This window comes from Lygodium microphyllum, chromosome 22, assembly GCF_053477565.2.
Source record: "Lygodium microphyllum isolate KBCC chromosome 22, Lygodium_microphyllum_v1.1.10, whole genome shotgun sequence".
Taxonomy (NCBI): domain Eukaryota; kingdom Viridiplantae; phylum Streptophyta; class Polypodiopsida; order Schizaeales; family Lygodiaceae; genus Lygodium; species Lygodium microphyllum.
This window is the reverse complement of record NC_141156.1, coordinates 89,242,991-89,266,793: the sequence shown is the minus strand read 5'-3', so window position 1 is coordinate 89,266,793 and position 23,803 is coordinate 89,242,991. Positions and strand designations below refer to the sequence as shown.

The following is a 23,803-nucleotide window of genomic DNA, read 5'->3' as shown; positions in this document are numbered from 1 at the left end:
TATGCAGCTATGGAGTAGCCAGTTTAGCGAGAACTAGGTGAGCTGAAACCATGGAAGAAATCTACCATAATAGTAATCCTTAAACAGGGGCCATGTGACCATAGATACCATAAAAGATAAAGGCATTATGGGTGTGCCAAATGTGCCACAGGGAGTAGCCCATCTTAGAAAATGGAAAAGGCAAGGATGATTTGGTTGCAAAGTGGTCAAAGAAGGCATCTTGCCTATAGCCCAAGAACTGATGGCCGTTTGCTATTGTGTCACTGAGATCTGCATGCACGAAATAAAACTCCAAATCTTTCTTGCAATAGGGTAGGAGATGAAAAGATGAATTGGGGTGTCATCATATGTAGTACAGAAGATACAACATAGTGGCCACAGGAGATCTTGTGAGCATGCAACACATCCCCAGTGGGAAGACCCCCAATAAGTAGCCTCTATATGAAAACTTTTCCTTGATAAGTAATCTTGGAATTCCACAATTGAAGAAATTTGTCCCTCCACTTTCCTTTGCTATCCCGGCCATGCTAGGCTTTGTTGGCTTTCTCAGTGACTCGTCCCATACCCTTGACCATCTTATGGTAAATGTCAGTAGCCAACCTTTTTAGGAAAAAGCCTAGTTTTACAAACACCTAATCTTGCCAAGGGGAAGAAGGCTGAAAATAAGGCAATGGAGTATACTGCTGAAGTTGCTATTGTGTGTAAAGAAATTCTCATCTATAGAATACAGACACAATTGTATGACAAACCTTTTTCGGAAATTGTCTAGTTTTACAAACTCTTAATCTTTCCAAGGGGAAAAAGGCTGAAAATCAGGCAATGGAGTATGCTATTGAAGTTGCTATTGCATGTAAAGACATGTTTGTCTACAGAAGACAAACACAATCGTACGAAAAACATACAGATTGATAAATAAATATAGTTAGGGATACAAAAGGTAAGCAAACTAAATAATGAATGAATAGATACAATGCTCAATGCAACAAACACACTATGCAAGGTGAAAATCGACGCCCGAACTCCCGTGTCTCAAGGACTGGGGCAAAGGGTATGAGTAGAAGAGTGTATCGTACTTTGATGGATCCCAAGGTGCTGCAAGCAGGCTTTGAATGTGTTTGGCAGCAGCAAATGTAGCATGCGTAGATTGGATCAGTGATAGAAAGGCAGCAGTGTGTGCAGAATCTGCAAACACAGATCAGGCTGATGATGTGGCACTTGTATGGATGGCTGAACAGAAAATGGCAGGCCAAGAGATGTCAACACGAGGCTGGGCAGCAGCAAGGAGTGCAAACACAGCAGTGTATCTGATGTTAGCATAGGACAGCAGCTGAGAAAACTATGGACGCTCCAGATGATCAGCAGACAGCAAACACAAGCTCTGACAATATTTGGCAGCAATTGCTGGTAGGAAGGCTGGTGAACAGTCTTGAACAGCAGTAGAAGGCTGGACAGCAGGCAGCAAATGGTAGACAACAATGGTGGACAGCTTGGGCTGAGATATCCTCCATGTACAAGGTTTCTATTGCCATGTTAGACTACTTTTCCATAGTACAAGCACTAGGGGATTGATTCACTAGAGGATACACGTCACTGGCACTTCTAGAGAGATAGTGTCACTAGACATAGCTACAAGAGCCATATTCCAAGTAGTGGCTCTTTGATATCCTAGTCACTTCAGCTCTTATGCACTTAGTAGGGATTTGGGCCCGAAGCCTAGCCACATCGGTTTGGACACAGATAGAGAGGCCCTAGATTATTTTGCTGTCATGAGCGATACACAACAAACCTCAGTGCCACATGAGATTCTTGGAGTAGAGTTTACTGCGCCACCCATGGGGTAGAGACTCTCTTTCAGATTATCACTTTTATATATAGAGTGCAGAACATGACACCTAATAGATTACCATGGAGAGCATTGCCAGCTTCTTGATAGATGGCCAGTGAGGAGTGTGAGAGCTCATGGTACTTCCAGGTGGAGCAACTACCTGCTAGATATGATATTGATATGATGAGCTTGCCTCCCCTTCTAGTATGATCCGACTCACCTTGGCTCACATGGATAGAGAGTTTCCATAGGCCAGCTAGGAGTCTCATCACACTAGTTGGAGATAGAGATAGGTAGAGCCTCACAAGCCCCCAAGGAGGGGAGGATCTGTAGAGTATACCATGAGGAGATAGCAACGAAAGAGCATTTCTTAGGCAGATGTGATGTGTACGCCCATACATGAGAGAGAGATCACATATTCTTCTAGGGTCAACAGGCCATATTGTCGATGATGAGTATACCAGATGAGAGACGTTTGGGGCTGCTATATATTGGAGATTCAAAGAGTCAAAGTATCCATACTAGTGGCTAGTACATGGTATAGAGTATGACAAACAACCTTGATAGAGTTTTATCAAGGGGCAACACTAGTTCAAGGACACGTAGGGACCGTGAGGCTGAGAGAAGTCTCATTGTAGAGAGTACTAGAGATCAAAGTGAGATGACGACTTAGTGCCTTTAGTTAGAGGCAGCTCTACTTACACCAAAGGGAGGTCACTTGGATTGGATAGTAACATAAGATGTACTTGGTTGTTGGGCTAGGACTTATACCTAGGAGATACTCAATAGTTCTCACCCCCCCCCCCCCCCCCCCCCCCCCCCCCCCTTTTTTTTTTCTGGGTATTGCATCTTACACTCCCGCATCCTCATCGGATGGAGCTAGATCCATATGGCATTGTTGTACCTTACCCATATGTAGTCTCACGTCTCTAGATAGATATACTTGTATACATTGATGACTCACCTTGGTGATGAGGTACACTCTCATTGCCTATTAGATAGGATTTTTTACTTTTTACTTTCTTGATACCGTAAGGATATACGCTTGTACATGGATATGTCTCTAGGCTGATTTGGTTCTTGGTAGATCTTAATATATCTTTCTTTTCTCATAAAACCAGCCTTCCTCCTCGGATAGGTTGGTAAATAACTTGATTAAACACTAATTACAACAAACATAAAATTCAGGCAAGTTGAAAATGCACACTTTACCAATTAATCTTGGATATTGGACACCTTGTTGGCCCCAAAACTGGCGCCCCTTGTGGTATTTCTTTATCTTATATTGCAAATGGAAGGAGTACAACTGAGATTCTTTGATGTCCTTTGCTAATCCAAGTGTCTCTTGTTGTCAAAACTGACCAGCAAGTCTCCAAACCAATTGGCTCTTTGGTTTGCTTGGGGACTCACATTCACTCTGTTCCTTGGAAGACAAATTCAGCCCCAAATCTGATATTGGTTGGTTGGCCTCTTGAGTCTCATTGAAATTCCTCAATTTCAGTTGTTGGAATTCAAGCCCTAGGCCCTCAATTCTAAGCATGCATTTCGAGGTGGTTGTCAAACCTTAATCTCTGCTGTAAGTTAGGGTTTACAGCAGAGGTTGACTGAAATCCCTTTCTTTGATGGCTCAAACTGATGGAAAATGTTGAGCTAACTTGAGAGATGGCTGGCGGATGAGAGACAATGTTGTAGAGAGGGAAAATTCAGAGTTTCATTGCAAGAAATGGTGAAAAGCTATTGTTGCCTTGCTCAGACAACCATGGAAGCTGTCATCTATAGCTTAGGACCACTAGAAAGACTGTTGCCCTCTCCTTTATATTGTCATTTTGCACTGGAAGGACCTTGGGTTGTTGTCATCTACTCTTGGAGGGCTCCAAACTGCTGTCACATGTTATAGGACTGATCCCTCGTGGCTGCAAATCACGCCAGCAGCCTCTCCTTGCTCTCTAACAACTGCTTTCTCTCTCACAATGGCTAGAATAGACTTCCACGAGCCCCCAAAAACGTTTTTTCTACTTGTATGGGCAAGTTTTGCCATGTGGCAACCTTGGAATCTCATTTTCTAGCATTATTCAGCTTATTAAATTAATTTTCAGAATTTAATTTTAAAAAATTAATTTAATAATTATTCTAGTGCTCAAAAGATTTATTTCACCAGCCAATAATTAAATTGGCCAAGCCAATTTGTCTTCCAAGTATCCTTGAGCAGTTATTAACCCTTAAATTGACATTAATTAATGCCTAGTCTCTAATGTCACCAATAATATTAGTGGCTAATAAATTGGTCTAGGCTCAAATTTGACATTGGCTACCACCTAGTACTTGTGAATTATGACTTATTATAACTTTTGCCTTTGGCATGAATTAATATCTCGGGGTCTTGGATCCCACACTTTTAAATAATTAACTTGTACCGCACATTTGTAAGTCACATTTGCCCATTTGATTGACTTTTAATTAATTGCTAAGCAAAGCAATAAAATTACATGTCCTCGTGGCGTCTCACCTCTACGGAGTTTCATTTTCCATAGCTTGCTGGTCATACATATGAGATTCACCCAAACCAATAGTGGTTTCAGAGTTTTGGACCCATTCTAATAATAATAATAATAATGATAGTAATAACAATAATAATACAAGTTTGGGTTGATTCAAGAGCAAGGCACATGGGAATGATTGGCATCAAGAAAGTGTTGGGTTTGTGACAAAAAGGCACTTGTGATTTGTGTAAACTTTGAGTTATAATAAAAAAAATATCAAAAGGAGCTCCAACCTTTGGGATCTATCATATGTCATCTACCGTGTAAGAGTGTTCTAGTTTTCATGTTCAACGAGTATTTTATTTATTTACTGATTTATTTCACATGTGTGGAAGTTACTTTATGATCATTGCTTTTTAGATTATTTATGAAGGCTAGTTCTAGGTTTTCTATCTAGATTTTAATCCAAAACGAGTTGGATTTTTTTTTTTTTTTGGGCCTTCTTTTCCGATTAACAAAGGATTTATGTTTTTGGGAGGGTTTGGGGAGAGAGGAAGGGGGGAGAGGACTTAATGACTTTACATATGACCTCTGAGTTGAGCCCAAAGGCTATGCCTAGGTATTCGATCTTTTGTCATGTGCCTACTGTCTTTGAGCCATACACACACACACACACCTCTGAACCATGTTATACTTTGGGTCCTTGAGCTTCTTGGTAGACCATGTTATGGTCTAGCTCATGTTTTATCTCTCGTACTTATGTATCTCCTTTTCAAAATCATTGTATGGGATAAGACACTGTCTGTTCAAGGTAAGACCTTTCTATATTTTCTTCCTTCATATTTCGTGTCATAGATTTAATCACTCATGATCTGAAAGGGGGTTCGTTAGTTTTATTTATTACCATGTGTGAACACACACCTTAAGTGTGCAAGTGTTTGTGTTAAAGATGTTCACACCTTTAACATATGTCAACATTAAATAAAGGTTAAAAGTTCGGGGGAAACCCTAGCTAGGTATATTTAATTGAGGCCCTAGTTCTTGTACTTTCATATCACTTATCATTATCAGTTCATTCTCTCAATTGATGTGTACTTGCAAGAGTTCTCTGAGGTCATCCTTATCTTGTGCTCTCATATTTTCTAATCATGATGCCACCTATGATGGAACCCTCTTGATAGTGGATATGTGCAATGCTGTGAATATGATGGATCTAGAGTTGACTACTCAAAAAGACTGAAAAGGGATAAATGCGTATGGATGCATGTTTACAGAACATAATGCCAATGCATTGGAGTGATGCAAGAGGCAATACAGGGGTGATCATGCTTATGCAAAATGCTATGCAACTATGCCACTTGGACAGTGCCCTCGCAGGGGAATTGTTCACTTGCCCTAGTGCCCTTTTATAATCATGTTATCCTAATGATACGGATGAAGATATAATGTTAAAAAATGTACAATAAATACAATGGTTGAATCAAAATCTGTAAGTATCATCATTGTCACTTATCAAGAGAAGAAGTCGTCTCTCTGAAAGTGGAAGGAAAAGTTGTAGACCGCTCCCTCTCACCATCGGATGATGGAAGAAGAACTAAGCATCCCTTTTGTTCCCAAGACGTCGATGTTGGTGGGGGGAAGGAGTTGCACCCAAAGAAGAAGATTGAGATACATGTCCAGTTGAAAACTTGTGAAATGCATAGCCTCCAAGGTGGCCTCCAAAGAGACAATGACAAACCCTAGGAAAGAAGTGCCACCAAAAGATGCAACCATGAGAAGCCATGCCAAATGATCCGAGCCTTTGCTCCGAGCTAGGCGGAATGTCAACCTGCAAAAGGAAGCAAAAACAAAAACAACTATATAAGATCATAAAACACATAGACCTCAACTTCAATAGAAAGTGCAAGTGGGTGCTATGTACAAATGTGTAAAGACTCCCACTACCAAAAGGTATGTGCACTAAGAATGTAAGAAAGTAAAAGGAGAAATGTGTAGTAGAAAAGAGAAGAGAAACTAGAGGGTGCCTTGCAAGGATCAAGCGAGTGTAGGTGGCAATTGGAAAGGGGTTGTGGTCAGTATCACGAAGATCTAAATTGGAGGAAGGCTCCACAATTTGCTTGGCCGAAGGGTCTCTACAGAAGTGGGCTCAAGTGCTTTTGGCTACCTACTTGAAAGACAGGGCAGCACTAAGCGGGAATGGGACTCATCAAATCTGCCCTCAAGAGACAATATGTGTGCAAGGATAATTGAAGTCCACAACAGTAGGATGGGTAGACATTTCTGGCAACTCCTTAGGTGAAGAGGGAGTAGAAGAACCAGTTGCCATGTGAGCAGTGGGTCTACCTTGTTATCTCGGATGTGGAGGGGGGGCGGGAGTGCCCTCACCGGATGTGCCTAACACGCGAGTCTTGGGCAGACTGCCCTTGGCCTTTAAATGACACTGGTTGTCAAAGTGACCAGCCTTTTGACAATGTTGATTTTTCGTCGGTACATTCTGCCACCTGGGTTTAAGTTTTGATTGGGAAGTTCCTTGTGACTCACTAGCTTGGGTTTGATTTGGATTTTGATTGGAAGTTTAAGATTGTTTGCCCTTCTCTTGTTGCCTCTTCAGAGAAGATGCAAGAAAGGTCCCCTCTGTGGAGGATGTCCCATGAAACTAATTGAACAGTGGAGCGTAACACATTAGGTGAGACTTGAAGTCATAAAATGTGGTCATTTGAGGCTGTGAGATCACCTGTTGCATAAAATGGAAATATTTCCTTCGCAAATTATTAAGGAACAATGTAACTTGATCGTTAGAGGACTTAGGGGCCCTAGTGGTTGAGAAATCAGCGAAGAGACACTGATACTTAGCCAACTTGTGACTTTCAAGTTATCCTTATTAGTGATTGTAAAGTTTTGCAGCTCATGATCTAAGTTGATGCAATGAGTCTGATCGTGTGCCGCATAGTGGTCAACAAAATAGGCGCAATGCTCAGAGGCAAGGTCAAAGTGATGGAGCTGAGAATGGAATTCAAGAAGGAGACCTTGCATCACTTGACTATGACTATGGCATTTCGGCTCTTCCAAGAGCAACAAACCTCATATGGAAACTAGCGGGGATTAGCAGGCTGGGAGGACAAGTTTCCACAAACCTTGGGAATCCAAAACATACCTCATCAAATTGGACCGAGTGGTAAAATTCGACCCGTTAAAATGAGTCTTGTCTAAAAATGCATGCTTGGTTGATGAGGATGAATGGGATGTTGGTGGGGGGTAGGTAGGTGGTGTAAGATATGAAGGTGGAGAAGGTGGATTTGGTGGTGGATAAGAGAGTGGGCTCAAGTGCTTATGGCTGTGTACTTGAAGGAGATGGCAACATTGAGCACGAAGGGGACTCATCAAGTCAGTCCTCAGGAGAGACAACGTGTGTTCGAGGATAGCTGAAGTCCACAATAGTAGGATGGGCAGACATTTCTAACAACTCCTAAGGTGAAGGGGGAGCAAAAGAACCAATTGCCATGTAGTAGTGGGTCTACCCTATTGTTTCAGCTGTTGGGGGGGGGGGGGGAAACAGGAGTGCCCTCACTGGATGTGCTCAAGATGCAAGTCTTGAGCGGACCGCCCTTAGCCTTTAAACGACGCTCGTCGTCGAAATGTCCAGCCTTTTGACAATGTTGACAATATGGATTTTTCTTTGGTAAATTCTGCCTGATTTAGATTTTGATTCGAAGTTTGAGTTTGCTTGCCCTTTCCTTGTTGCCCCTTTGGAGAAGATGTAACAAAATCCCCATCTGTGGAGGATGTCCCATGAAATTGATCGAACAACGGAGCGTAACATAGTAGTTGACACTCAAGTCATAGAGCGTGGGCATCTAAGGCTGTGAGATCACCTATTGCACAAAATGGAAATATTTTCTCGGTAGCTTATTAAGGAACAATGTAACCTGATCGTCAAAGGACGTAAGGGCCCTAGTGATTGAGAACTCAGTGAGGAGATGCCCATACTCAGCCAACTTGACTTTCAAGTCATCCTTATCAGTGATTGTTGCAGCTCATGATCTAAGTTGATGCGACGAGTTTGATCCTCTGCCACATAGCGGCCAACGAGATGGGCCTAATGCTCAGAAGCAAGGTCAAAGTGTTGGAGCTGAGAATGGAATTCAGGAAGGAGACCTTGCATCAACTCGACTATGGCTATGACATTTCGGCTTTTCCAAGAGTGATAAACCTCATATGGAAACCAATGGGGGTTAGGCTGAAAACCAGTGGGGGTTAGGCTGGGAACTTGCATGGGACAAGTTTCCACAAAACTTGGGAATCCAAAACATGCCTCATCAAAATTGGACCAAGTGGTAAAAGTCGACATGTTAAAACGATTCTTGTTTGAAACCGCATGCTTGGCTGATGAGAATGAATGGGATGCTGGTGGGGGATAGGTAGGTGGTGTAGGATATGGAGGTGGAATTGGTAGTGGATAAGAGAGTGATGGATTAGGTGGGTAGGCAGATATAGGTGTGAGTGTCTAAGGAGTGCCGATTGATGTGGAGGCATTGGAACATGAATGTTTCCATAAGGTGCCAATGGTGGAGGTGGAGGCACTTTGACACGTGAGCCCTGTCCAAATGTCGGCTAGGGAATAGAAGAATGACCAGTCAGCCCACTAGGTAATGCCATGGAGGCAAATTGCGGTGCCCCCGCTTGAGTATATTTGGGATGCACTCCCAAAGGGATAGCTTGAAAGTGTGTGTGGGAGAGGGCCAGCCTCTATTGTGGGTACGTTGCTGAGAAAGAAATAGCAATGATGGACATGACCACGCTGGAGCTCGAAGTGTGCAAACCTCTCTGAATTTATCATCATTCCATTACATATAGGTAGACCATGTGCAAATCTGTCCGAAAATCTGCCATCTCTCTTTTTTTTTTAATCACAAGGCACATGCATTGGTGCTATTTTGGCATTTCTAAGAGAAGAGGAGTGCCCATAATTCTGGTGCGATTGACTCTTTACACTTGCTCTTTTGGCAAGCCATGTGTTGATATTGAACTTAAGGAGAGAGATAGCATTCAGTTGAGTCCCAGGGGCTAAATTTTATCTCAATATAAATCATAGATTGACAAAATGCTTACAACTTGCAAATATTGTTGGCTTGTTGCATGAATGCATCACAAATCTCAAAGTGTTCTTGGAATGGGCTAGTTCTAGGCTCGAGTAAACTTAAATCTCAACAGAAGTCCAACAAGTGGGCACAAAATAGAAATTAGAGTCATGTAGTCAAATAAATGCAGACATGATGATGATTTCTTAGGGATTTTGCTTCTAGACGTTCTTGGTTGGATTTCTGGATTTTGTTATTACATGGTTATATAGCCATCTCTTCAAGAACACTTCTTGTAATAGCTGTGTGCATGAGCAGACTAATAGCACATATGGCCGTGAGTCCTTTTGCGATTAGTCAATTGTGACATGCCATTGTCACACTACATCAGCTTATTTCACCAACACATGGCATTGTATGTGAATCTCACATTCCATATAGATCAGTGTGTATTGTGGGTGCCATACTGAGTGTTTTTGTATGATGCATCATATATGGCATCATATTGCATCAAATTACATACATGGATTGATTATAATGGGTATCGCACAAATACCTCTGTATAACACTTCATAATGCCATGTTTTACATGTGTACCGCATCAAATTTCATACATCACTCTGTAAGCCATAATGGATACCTTGAATTCCCAAATTATCCTTCATTTGTGCCATGAAAATAGAGGTTACAACTGTGGGGAGGGGGAATGCTGATGATCCTATATCTAGCATATTGTGATTTACAAATGTCATTATGATTTGTTGTTTCATTATGTTTCAGATGAGCCCATCAGCCTAGATGAAAACAAATATATTGGAGATCTCATTGCTGAGTTCAAAGCTTTCAAAGAGAGAAATAAAGGTGAAGCATTGCAGTGCAAGCTATTGTTTAAGAAACGACTCTTTCGTGAGTCTGATGAAGCCATAACTGAACCGATATTTATTCAACTTACATACATTCAGGTCAATGTTGCTACGTATGGTGTGCTATACTTTACTCTCCTTTTCACCAAACATATCTCTATACTCTGCTAAGTTTTGCTACCTCTACCAATTGCAGTCACAGTACGATTACCTCCTTGGCAATTATCCTGTTGGGAAAGATGATGCAGCACAACTGGCCGCTTTGCAAATATTGGCCGAAATTGGTTCTACTAGCAACCCAGAATTGAGCATGTTAGTGTTCTAGATATTAACTACAATGAAGACATTGCTACTATCAGAAGCAGTGATTATGGTATATTTTATATAAGTTTTTCCACAATACTTCACTGCAGGGAATGGCCAGCACTTGTAGAACATTACTTGCCAAAGCAAGTGACTATAAACAGGCCCAAAAAGGATTGGGAATCTGATATTTTGTCAAGGTATCGAGCTATGGTATGCCATCTTACTTATTACCTACTGACTTGCTCACACCAACAATGACCAAGGATATAAATCTCCATGTGTGCAGTTTATTTAGGAAAGTTTTAGAGAAAGCTATAGCATGCCAAATTGATGCAGCTATTCTAGTACTTTGACAAAGCTTTTTCAGATCCACAGAGAATTCTTACCGATTCTAATGATTATCGGTATTGGCAAGGGGTGACACCTGTTTGCACGATTGTTTGAGAGCAGGCACACTTATCCAAAGATGATGCAAGGCAGCAGCTACTGCGGGTCTTGAGATCTCTTCCATATGGGAATTCTGTCTTCTTCAATGTGCGTAAAATTGAAGATCCAATTGGTCTCTTGCCTGGACGCATCATCTTAGGAATAAACAAGCGGGGGGTATGTATCCATCTTTTGTAGCATTCAAACTGCTACAGAGTATGTTTATCATTTCTTTCTGAAGTGTCTGCATTCAAAAATTAGTTCAAGGTATCTCTTGTGGACTTGCTAGGTCCATTTCTTCCGTCCAGTTCCTAAAGAGTATCTGCATTCAGCAGAATTGAGAGACATTATGCAGTTTGGCAGTAGTAACACAGCAGTCTTTTTCAAAATGAGAGTTGCAGGTGTTCTACACGTGTTCCAATTTGAAACAAAGCAGGTTTATATACTAACATTAACTTATTTTTGTTAAAGTTCAGATTTCAAAGCCGTCTTAATGTCTGATCTGGAGTTGCTGAATTGAGGTTTGTGTTGGTCTGTAGGGAGAAGACATTTGTGTAGCTCTTCAGACTCATATAAATGATGTCATGCTGCGGCGATATTCAAGAACACGGGCCGGGGCAAATACACCTGCAGCTGCCAATGGAGACACTACAGCTGCTAATGCCAAACCACCTGGGATGGAGGTTTATGAAAAGCATGTGCAAGAAATGTCAAAACTTTTAGAGGAATCCCGAAAGAAAATAGACCAGGTGAGGAGGTCATACTCTAGAGGTTCAAGCTCTTTGAGTCATGGCATTCATCTATTGGCATTGTATAGTCTTTAGCATAAGACTGTCTTTTGTTGTTATACATATGTCCATCTATAACTAAAGCTTTGAGAGTTTGTGTGGCATTAAGGTTGTGTATTGCTTTGTTAAGTGTTGCTTAGCTTTCTAGGACAGTTGGCAGAAGAGTTGCGGAGAAAGGAAAAGAAAGAAAGGGAAGTACAAGAAGAGCTTGAAGGGCTAAAAGATTCTCTTTGCGCTGAACAAAAAACAATAAGTGAGCTTACGGATGAAAGGGAAAGGCTGCGGCACTTACTGGAAGAAAAGGAGTCAGCACTTCTGGTTTGACTCACACAGTCAACTCAATATGATTGGCATATGTTTTGGGCGTTTTAAATAAGACTTTGTGATGACATTAATTGTGACAACTACTGTGGACTGTGGCAGGCTGCACAAACTGGGGTTATTGACTCTGACAGCAATTCTGCAAAGAAGCTAGGATCTGTTCGGGGGTCTTTTTCAAATAGGCGAGATAGAGATCTACCACCCACGGAAAAGGACAAATGTACTCAGATTCGCAATTTAGAAACACAGGTTTCACTGGACAGCAGCATGCATCTGAGCAGGATGTCTCAATGTGCCATTGATTCATTTGCTATGTGAAGTTTTGTGCATGAGATGCATACCTGAAGAAAATGTGAAAGCTTCAAATTGCTTAGCAAAATAAGCTTTAGACTGGCAGCAGTCTAAAAAGTTTTCCCTTTTGCTCTCAAGATTGACTGTAAAAATATGGCTGCACAGGTAAATGCGCTGCGGATTGATTATAAAGCTCGGACAGATGAACTGCGAATAGCAGAAGAGACTGCAAAAAGGCTTGCTAATGAGAAGCAACTTCTTGAGCAGAAAGCTAACCGTCTAGAGAAGAGCAGAAGTGATGAAGTAAGAATGATTTAATTATTTGAATGGAAAAGATCTGAATGTTTTCTATATTTTATTAGGCTTTCACATTTGGTTCTCTTGAGTTTCTGGTGCTTAAACAAATGTTTGCTTTGGAATGGGCAAGTAATACTTTTAGAGCCGCCACTTCTACCAGTTCAAGGTTTTCTGCTTTGACCCAAGAATGCTTACATGTTAGGTTGATACCAGCATTCAGCAATGACTAAGGAGCAACTGAACTATACAGTAGAAGGCTAACATATTTATTTGTGATTATGGAAGCCTTTTAAGTATGTGCAAATTTCCAAGCCAGATCAGTTAAAGTAGAATCATCATTAGGATATTTTCTATTAGAAAATAACTATTTATGTAGAACTTTCAAAAACGGAAACTGAATTGGAAGGTGACTATATGAAGGTACATAGTGTATGACTAGGCAAAGAATGAAAACCTTAAAGTGCAGGTAGTAGGAATTGAATCGAGAGCAGCAGGTAGCATTTTTTAAGCATTTGTAGTGACCACTAAGGTGCCTTCATGATGAAAATGGCGTCAATTTAAAATTGCATTTATAAATATGTACTCTGGCATATCCCAACCTCTTAGCTCAACTGTGAAACAACTACAGAATTTCAACAGTTGACTTTATTCCATGGATTCATGATAAGTGAATAATCTCCTCAGATAACAATCTGCCAATCTGGATACTTCCAATTTCTGAATTGATGACTGCTGACCTGAATTGTGATGTCTGAAATAGATGAATCACATATTGAAAATGGGTGGGGACATTGCTTTGGTGATAGATGCTTGTGCTTGTAAATGTAACCTTGGTTCATTTTCATGATTGATTCTATAGGACCTTCAATTTTGGAAAATATAGTAAGATTCTTGCTTTTGTTCAAGAAAACAAAATTCTACAAAAACACCTGAGTGAGAAACATCACTAGTATGACACATGAATTGAACTTAATGGGTGGAGCAGACATAGGGATTAACAACACCCAAGCTAGTTGCTCTCTAGGATTTATACAGGGGCTGTGAAAAGAGCCAGTTTGTTGGTCTAAATTACCAAAACATACATAGAGTGCCGAGATGGAATAAGGTGCATGATTCCCATCGGAAAAAAAGAGCCTCTTGCCACCTTTCTAGTGTCTTGAATGCCAAGATGGAGTAAGGTACATGATTCCCAAGGGAAAAGAGGAGCCCCTTGTCACCTTTCTAGCATCTCGAGTCACCCTATAAATCATCCCATCGGTCTTTAAGGGTGTGATGATCTATGTGAAACTGCTTTGTGGTCTCACTACATGTTTTTATCCCAATTTACTTGGTAATCATACTAGAATCAAGCATCCATTTGAGGTAGTGTCTTATAGCCCACGTCAAGTTCAACGTGTGTATAACATTGGTTTACTAAGTTGTGATGTGATAAGATATGATCCCTTGAAGATCGTCCTAACTACTATGAGGATTTGACACTGTGGTGAGAACAAGAAGGCTAACAAAGGGCGTAGAAAGTATGGACAACACAAGTAATCAAGGTATGCTTAGAAGAAAAATAAAAAAATGATAGTGAATGAGTGCACTAGTGAGGTGCAAGGAATGGATGCTCTATGCCAACTGCCATTTCTCCACCGGCCTTCTTGCCAACTTGCCCGTTTGTTTGTCAACCTCCCACCGTTCTCTGTGTGTGTGTGTGTGTGTGTGTGTCTCTCCCCCCCAAATAAAGGGTAATTGTATTAATTACCAAAACATAATCTCAAAAGTATAGCTTGACCAAGCTCTCTCTTTTTTTTTTCGTAAAACCAAGCTCTCTCTCCTCTCTCTCTCTCTCTCTCTCTCTCTCTCTCTCTCTCTCTCTCTCTCCCCCCGTAATGGGTAATTATATGAATTATGAAAAAAGGTATAAGATAACAAGATTACAAAGCGCAGGGTGGCTCTAGGCCATCACAAATGAACGAGATACAATGGATTCAGCAAATGCAAAAGGATGAGAGTGCAAGAGGCACTGTAGGACTAGACAGACTCAAAGGATCAAGAGTTTTGACGGGATTTTGTAGAGTGAGCTTGGGGCTTGCTGCCAATGCCTCTAGTACACCATCTTCAATGAAGTCTCCTAGCACCACAAAGGGATTGGGCCTCTGATTTTTGGCCCATGATGAGGAAGGCCCATCTGCAAAGTCAAAGATCAAACTTGGATACTTGCGATCCCATGGAGTGACGACTCAACCAACAGTATCCAAAGCTAGATGGGTTGGACAGTCACAAGCATATTGTTGTTGCAATTGTAATGGATGCTCAAGCAAGGACAGCCCTTGGTTTGTATGCAAGCTAGGACAGCCCTTGGTTTCATGAAGTTATTCTAGAACATTCTAGAGGATATTTATATAATTGCTTATGCCATCATTGTTGTTAGTGTGCCATGTATCAGCATGCATGTCATGACATGTGTCTTTGTGCATGTCGTGCCATGTGACATCCTCTTGAATGACATGTGTTTCCTTAACCTCCCTAGGCTATAGTATAAATAGGAATCATGGGCTACAAATCCTTCAGCCTTGCCAATACTAGTTGCTCTTTGCAAAGCATCCAACAATAAATCCAAGAGCTTTACAAAAGTAATGCAAAGCTATAAGTAGAGTAACCATAAGCTTTGGGCTTAGCTGTGCAAGACCTACAACGACAACTTCATGAAATTCAAGAGACAAGGCTACATTAAGCCAGAGGTCCAACAACTCTACTGTCAACCTTCATGATTAACATAGAAAAGAACCAAAGGTCAGTCTTCTAGGGGAATTTGATGGCACAAGGTTAAAATTCAGAGGTTTCCTTCAACAGTTACAATTTTTCATACATATGCAACCAAATCGTTACTCAAATGATGCTTCTTAGGTCAGGCTGGTAGGAACTCCTCTCCTAGGTACAACTCTCTCTTGGTTTGCCCCCTCTCTTGAGAAGGAATCCCCATTCCTAGATAATTTTGAGACCTTCATACAAGATTTCTTTGCCACATTTGGAAAAGTAGACAGATCAAGAGTAGCTAAAACAAAGATTAGAAATCTATGCCAAGGGTTGAGATTTGCCTCGATATATGCATCGGAATTTTGGAGACTCACATGTGATTTAACATGGCATGAGGATTAGTTTATTAGTCAATTCCGTTGGGGATTGAAAGATGATGTTAAAGATCTTTTGCTCACTATGCGAAAGGTGCATGCACTTTGTGAATCTCTCTCTCGAGCAATTGAATGTGACAATTGTCTATTTGAGAGAAGACAAGAAAGGCGTTGAGAAGCTGCCTTGAGATCGAGTATGATGAAGATCTTTGAAGACCCAGCCACCCAAGAAGACTAAGTATTTGATGCACAACCCATGCAAGTTTTTTTGACGTGGTTCAAGCCATTGATGGCTTAAGAAAAGGTGGTGCATTCATGGATTATACATGTATTCCGGCTAGTCAGGACACATAAGTAAATATTGACTTAACAAAGGAAGGATGAGAATTCATGGCACCACTACTCCATCATTGTTGGAAAATGTCGATGTTAGTCGAGACCATGTGATTGGATAAAGTTTCAAGAAACCTAAAAGGTCTCCTTCTATTTGCACGTCCAATGTTTAGCTTTATATTACCAATAAAGATTCATATCGAGGAAAGGTAGATACAAGGATAAGCTTTATTACACTCTAGAGCCATAGTATGCTTCATGGATGAGAAATTTTGCAAAGTAGCATGGTATACAGCTTCTAAGGAAAGCAAAGCTGGTATGTGCAGAAGTAATTGATGGTCGACCTCTTGCTTCGGGAGATGTCAGGTATGAGACTCAACCCATTAAAGTTTACCATAAGGAGTCTTGTATCGGATATAGCCTTCAACATTATCCATTGCCTAAATAGTCTCGTTGTTATTGGGCTACCTTGGCTAGAACTACATAACCCTACCGGCATCAATTGGAGGTCTAGAAAGGTTGAACCAAGGCCAATGCAAAATAATAAAAGGAAGAATTCTCAACCAATATACATTGGGGCAAAGGTGTTCATGTGTCAATCTATCCTTTTTGATTTATGCAATTCGAATGGAGAAGCCAAAGGACGAAAGCTTGGACACACTCCTAGCTCAATATGCAGAGCTCAAGGATGTGTTTGAAGAGAAGAATGTGGATATCAACTAGAACACTGACCTTATGATTGTGCAATAGATTTAAAGGAGCTCAACCTTTTTTCGGCCCCATCTATAAGCTATTCCAAGATGAATTAGTAGAGCTCAAGAAATATATTGATTAGAATCTTGCCGAGGGATTTATGTGTCATTCAAAATCTCTAGTAGGTGCTCCAATGCTTTTCGTCAAGAAAAAAGATGGATCCCTTTGTATGTGTGTGGATTAGAGAGGGCTCGATAAGATTACTATGAATAATCAAATCTCTTCCCTTGATTTCAGAACTCCTTGAACGACTTGGGAAAGCCAAGGTCTTCACCAACCAAGATAGATCTTCGTGGCGCTTACAATCTTATCGGGATAAAGGAAGGTAATGAATGGGAGATGGTTTTTCACACAAGGTATGGACATTTTGAACATAGCTGTCAGGTACGAAAAGTACGTATGATAAAATACGGTACTAAATGGTACCTGAAGATTTTATAAGGTACGGTACGATATTAGTACGAGAAAAAAAATTAACTTCATTATTTTGAACCATAGATGATAGAATAGATGTTTAAAGTCTAAATAGCAATGCTATTGGAGTATATAAGATGAATACTTGAGGGTAATACGCCAAAACCTCTATGGCATATGCCGCATGCGCAACATGTGCTACAACTTACAAGTACATACATAGGAGTGGATACATCATACATTAATGATCATACAAATAAGAGGCATGTATGCTTGAGAGAGAGAAGGTTGAGAGAGAGAGAGAGAGAGAGAGAGAGAGAGAGAGAGAGAGAGAGAGAGAGAGAGATGAGATGCTTTATTAACGTCTACAAGAGGCCACAATGACTTGTGAGACCAACAGTTACCAAACAAACCACCAAAGGTTTTGGTAAAAGATTTATGAATTTTGTTATGGTTTTGTTTGACATTGCTAAGGCTAAAGTAGCTATCGATGGTACATTCACTTATTCATGTACTCTCAGAAGGTACATTAGGCCAAGCTATCCTCTAGCCTAGTTTTATTAGCAACGTGTATTAATGCTTTGGGTTGGGTGGTGCAAAATGAGTTGTGAACAAAGGTAAAATCAATAGGATTAAGCTACTTGATGATTCTCAAATGGTGCTGAATTTATTTATTGATGACACTAACATATTGTGAAAAATGATGGGACATCAATTAGAAACGTTTGGAACTGCTTGAATACCTTATGTATGGCCTTTGACTCTAGGATAAATCGTAACAAAACATGTATGAGGAGTCTAATCAAGCTTCCACTCCCTTTCTTGGTTGATCGATCAAGGCTACAAAATCACCACCACCACCACAACAACAAGAGTCAACAACCCAAACCACCACCACCAACAACAACCACGCAAAAAAAAGAAGAAGAAAAAAAAGTGCTTGTTTTTTGGAGCGAATTCGTACGGTACGGTACGGTACGAACCGTATAGTAGGAACCAGTTCGTACTACGTAAAGAGAGAGAGAGAGAGGAAGAAAGAAAAGAAAGAAAGAAAGTTATATTAACATCAACTGATGAGGTCCAGCTATCCAAAATAAAAGTGCTGAATGAAAAGCTAAAAACTGGAAACTGAAAATACGGTGCTGTGAGTGTGATAAGTGTCGTGTATGTGTATGTGCGTATGTAGCTCTGGTACTCCAGATAATGGCTACAAAAGGGGAACAAATGTCGGCTGTGATAGGGGAACAACTGTCGGCTGTGATAAAGTGGTGCGATGTGTATATGTAACAGATGCAGGGAGGTATACCAATTCCCCATGGGCTTGTCAGGCGTTCTACCTCAGCAAGCATTCGGAGCAAAAAAGAGGTAAAAAAAGGATGGTAATCAACTACAAGCCACTCAACAAGTATTTGATTGGACATGGACATCCAAATCCTTTGAAGGATCTATTGTTGAAAAAGATCAGAAAAGCAAATGTATTTAGTAAATTTCATCTTAAATCTGGCTTTTGGCAACCGTCTTTAAAGGTAGAAGACAAGTACAAGACCGCCTTTTGTGTCCCCCAAGGACACTACTAGTGGATTGTCCTCTTCTTCAGATTCAAGGTCGCCCCAATAATGTTTCAAGAATGGACAGATTCTGTCTTTGGCAAATTTCCTTTTTGCCTTACTTACATAGATGACATCTTGGTATTCTTTAATACTCCAAGATCACTTGGATCATCTTTCACAGTTTGCTAATGCAGTGGAAAATACAACGATGGTTCTGTCACCTACAAAATCCATCATGTTTCAAACCTCAATTGAATTTTTGGGAATTGAGATAAGTCAAGGACAAATTAAGGTCCTCAAACAATTCATGCACGAAGACCCTTTGATATATAGAGAAAAAAGAGAAAAGTTTGCCATCTCCTTGCCAATCCAGCCAATTGTTGTACCCACAAAGGCAGTTTATCTTGGCATGAAAGAGGAAGACTTAATACTTTGCAAGGAATAAATAGAATCTCTTTTGGAAAAAGGTTTGATTGAGCCAACCAATTCCCCATGGGCTTGTCAGGCGTTCTACCTCAACAAGCATTTGGAGCAAAAAAGAGGTAAAAAAGGATGGTAATTAACTACAAGCCACTCAACAAGTATTTGATTGGACATGGACATCCAATTCCTTTGAAGGATCTATTGTTGAAAAGGATTAGAAAAGCAAATGTATTTAGTAAATTTCATCTTAAATCTGGCTTTTGGCAATTGCCTCTAAAGGTAGAAGACAAGTACAAGACAACTTTCTCGTCTAGCTAGACATTAGGATGGATTTCGTCCAGCCAAACATCAGCAGGACATGGTTGGCACTAGTATAGGAGCTAGGGACAAAGATGACTTTCTATAGAGAGCAGTTTCTCCTTACTATAGATGATGGATATATTGTTTCATGGACATCCAATTCCTTTGAAGGATCTATTGTTGAAAAGGATTAGAAAAGCAAATGTATTTAGTAAATTTCATCTTAAATCTGGCTTTTGGCAATTGCCTCTAAAGGTAGAAGACAAGTACAAGACAACTTTCTCGTCTAGCTAGACATTAGGATGGATTTCGTCCAGCCAAACATCAGCAGGACATGGTTGGCACTAGTATAGGAGCTAGGGACAAAGATGACTTTCTATAGAGAGCAGTTTCTCCTTACTATAGATGATGGATATATTGTTTGCCTGAGATGCATGGACACTCATTTGTCACATGGGATTAGATGTGCTATTGGCCAATTCTGTACCTCTTCACGCTAGTTAGAGATTGAGATTGGTAAGTACAGATCCATGCCGCTAGAAGAGGGCATATGCCATCCTCACTAACCATAGTGACGGCTTGGATCCATCCAAGGTAGTGGCCTCTGTCTCACTTATGGGCATGAATGATGGGCTCTACAGATCTTTGTGGCTCTATCCAAGATCACCTTATGTCACCAAAATGTGTTTTCCCAAGCTCAGGATTAACATGTGATTAACTTCTAGTTGTTTCGGCAAACAAGACATCGCATAAGTTCTGTTTCTAAAATGTGTTTTCTTAAGCTTGGGATTAACATGTGATTAACTTCTAGTACTTTGGTCAAACAAGACATTGCATAAGTTATGTTTCTAAAATGTGTTTTCTTAAGCTTCGGATTAACTTGTGATTAAGTTCTAGCACTTTGGTCAAACAAGACATTGCATAAGTTATGTAAGATATAGGTAGGTCCATCAGTCCCCAGCGCCCCGGCCTTCTGCATAGGTACAATTGTGTTGCTCAAGCAGTAAGCAGGATAGCCCCTACATAGAATGCGGTTGTACACATGGGCCCCCTGCATTTTGCATGTGCACAATGGTGTTGCTTGAGCAGTAAGCTGGAAAGCCCTTACATACAATGTGGTTGTGCACGTGTGCCAAGAGTGGTGGAAATATGTCTCGTGCATGGTTGAACTGTTTGACCACCAAACCATCATGATCCTATGATCTTCTAGCTTGGAGCTTGTCAATCCTATTGCAAACTCTGGTAATGGTAAAGAAATAGCATTGTTTGGGGTGGGGCTTTGGTGGTTAGTTCTTACGACTTGTTTTCATGGTTTGATGTGTGTGCCATATTTTATAAGTCTCTTCCTGCACTGAACCTTTATGTGTAACTTTTATGTAATGCACTTTTCTGGGTGTCCTTTTATTCCCAAATATGGCAACTTGGACCCAGGAGGAATTTGTCGATACTTGTCTCAGCATTATCCATCTCAAGCACTTTATCTAAATATCTTCTTCTATGGTAGATAATGCATAGATTTGAGGGGCAGGTGTTGGGCATTGCTTTGGGCAATCAATCTTAGCAAAATCCATAATTAGTTGACACATCAAGCTCCTGGATATATATAAGGAGCTAATGGGGTGGCTAAAATGTGGTTAGTGAGGTGCAGAAAAATGTTAGAAAGGTGCCTTAATTAACTGCTAATTGAGGGATTGCTTCTAAACATCTTAATTTTTCAGGTTTCTTTGGCTATTCAAGTCATACATTATCATGAAAAAATGCATGTGATTTTGCTTCAGTGTTGTGTCTTTGTCACTCTGTAGTTCTTATTTGATACCTGAATCACTTGTCATGTCATTGTTATGTTGATTTTCTTGCTTACCTACATAGCTCCTTGGATCAACACTTAATTCACTCATTTATGGCAATAGGCAAGTAGAAGCTTTATGTTGCCTATTGTGAAACAAGGGCTTTGGGAAAGGTATCTGTACTTTGTGCATTTCATTGCATTTTTAATATTTATGTGAACCAGGCAAAGGTGCTAGAGCAGAAATTTGAGCAGGAGCGGGATTCTTTGAGAGGCCGCCTTGCAGACTTGGAAAAGAAATTAACAGAGCGTACACAAGAGTTGAGTTTGGCAGGATCTGCTCTTGCCCATCGGAATTCTGAACTTGAAGCCCTGCAAGGGAGTCTTAAAGAGTTAGAGGAGCTTCGAGAGATGAAAGAAGTAAGCTGTCTTTGTTATTATCATTTGGATGAAGTCAGTCACATGACACATGTCAATCGAACAGAAAATGTGACTGAAAGGCTGTTTTGGTTCTAGGATATTGATAGAAAGAATGAGCAGACAGCTGCTATTTTGAAGAGACAGGCTGGGCAGTTGGCTGGACTTGAAGCTCTTTACAAGGAAGAACAGATTCTGAGGAAACGGTATTTTAACATGATGGAAGGTATTAATGTAGATTCTCAGACTAGATGGTGATTCATATGAGTTAAAGTGTCATTTGTGGTAAAAGAATGGTTTTCAAGAAAATGTGCAATCAAAGTTTTAAAAGTGCAGGCAAATAGTTTGGTATTAGTATTAGAAAAGCATGCATTAATCAGGTCGTGTATTCACTCCTCAGAGATGTGGAGCTAGTATTACATTTAGAAATAAGATATGGATTACTTCAATGGATGCACATGGCCAGGCTTAACTTTGTGATTGGTTGCATTTCTAGAAATGTGAGAATAGAGCTGCCATTGTAATTTTGGTTCATTTTCAACACTTCAAGATGTTGGCCAATAACTTAGGAAGTATACTTGCTGAAGGTGTTTAGGAAGTTAGAATACAGCATGATGGAATTTGTCCTTTTTTTTTTTTTTGGCAAGTAAAATGTGGCTGATTATATTACTCACAAAAATTGATTACAATGGGGTGCTCATGCTCAACAGACTAGCTAGAGCTGATGCAAAGTCACAACTACATCATGTATACAAGCCTCTCAAGGTGGTCTAGGGGGGATGGGGGCAAGAAGCCATGGGGGGGAGGGGGTGTATCGCCAACTGGAGTTGCTTGCCTGTATCATGATTAACAGGTCCTGGCCGCCCCAAGTGCGCATGAAATGACAACGGAGCTCCTGACGAGCCTTGGACTCGCCCTACACCTGATCCCATTGGCCGCAGAGGGAGTGGATGATGGAGGTCCACAGCTCCGCTAAGGTTGCTTGTACTGAGAGTCTCTCTCCGTCGAAAGCCATCTGACACCGCGCCTTCTAGATATGCCATCCAGTTAGACTCCCTATGATCTCCCATACCTTCGAGCGGTCTGCTGTGGGTTTCAGTACCTTGTGGATGGGTAGAGCCTTTAAACCGACCACTGCACATGACCTTGTCTTGATAATGAATATTGTGTCCTACATCCCGGCCTCATATAGAAGGTGACAGCCTTGGCTGACTGCGTGCCAACAGAAAGCTCCCCATGAGATACATCCAAGGCTGGGTGCTATACGGCGAAGGATGCGGCATGCTCCTCTCTACTCGAGTTGCGCCTCCTCACATGATCAAAGGCAGTGCTTTGGTGTTTCTAGAGGCTGCTGTGTGCAGCGCTTACAACCTCCCTCCTTTTGCATTTGGGCAAGTCAACTTCCCACCTCCAAGCCTCCATGTGCCACGAGCCATAAGAAATACGACACCCCCCTCGGCCTCTAGCTATCTCATAGGCGACGCCAAAAGGTCTGTCGGAAAGGCTCCGTGATGTTGTACTCCGCGGAGTGCTTGCTACGTGACGGTGCCCAATCCATATTCTCTTGCATCAATACGTGTCTGCCAATCTTGGTAGTGTACTCCAGGAACCTAGATGGCTTCTTGTTGATAGATGTGGCCGGCCATAGCCACTCTGTTAGGTCCCACTCCAGCTCATCAAGTGGTCTGCCCTCCTAGATCCAAAGGCGCTACTCTTTGAGCTTCTTCCGTAAAACATAGGGGTCCACTCACCATGTCTTTTCCTGAAGGCCCACCACCCGAATCCTCTTCCACGAAAGGGCGGCAATCCGCTCATTGTGCTGCCCTCTGTCAAGGGCCATACATCCCCCCTCTTGAACAGTGAAGAAAGTCCCCTACGGTGCATCGCCCACTCTGCTTGCCACCTGTAGAGGGATGCTTGCTGGTGAAAACCTAGCAGCCCATACCTCCCCAGGCTCTATTGGCTCTCGTATCGGGGGAGCAAGCCACTCGAGAGATATTGTTGCGTCTATCTCCCTTCTCTTGAAGGCCTACCAC

General features: G+C 41.1%; 1 protein-coding gene across 8 annotated transcripts in view; it reads left to right on the top strand.

Annotated features, from left to right (window-relative positions):
• LOC148017397 (kinesin-like protein KIN-14I) overlaps window positions 1-23,803 on the top strand; it is a 133,797-nt gene that overhangs the window by 71,087 nt on the left and 38,907 nt on the right. For all 8 annotated transcript variants that reach the window (XR_015687962.1, XR_015687964.1, XR_015687963.1 and 5 more), the window contains 11 exons: window positions 10,164-10,345; window positions 10,443-10,558; window positions 10,660-10,762; window positions 11,003-11,155; window positions 11,268-11,414; window positions 11,518-11,727; window positions 11,920-12,084; window positions 12,190-12,336; window positions 12,544-12,681; window positions 21,576-21,770; window positions 21,867-21,993. Coding sequence is in view for 5 of the 8 variants with exons in the window: in XM_087663474.1 (XP_087519600.1) it covers window positions 10,164-10,345; window positions 10,443-10,558; window positions 10,660-10,762; window positions 11,003-11,155; window positions 11,268-11,414; window positions 11,518-11,727; window positions 11,920-12,084; window positions 12,190-12,336; window positions 12,544-12,681; window positions 21,576-21,770; window positions 21,867-21,993 (1,683 nt within the window). In the remaining 3 variants the exon portion in view is untranslated. The remainder of the gene's footprint in view (window positions 1-10,163; window positions 10,346-10,442; window positions 10,559-10,659; window positions 10,763-11,002; window positions 11,156-11,267; window positions 11,415-11,517; window positions 11,728-11,919; window positions 12,085-12,189; window positions 12,337-12,543; window positions 12,682-21,575; window positions 21,771-21,866; window positions 21,994-23,803) is intronic.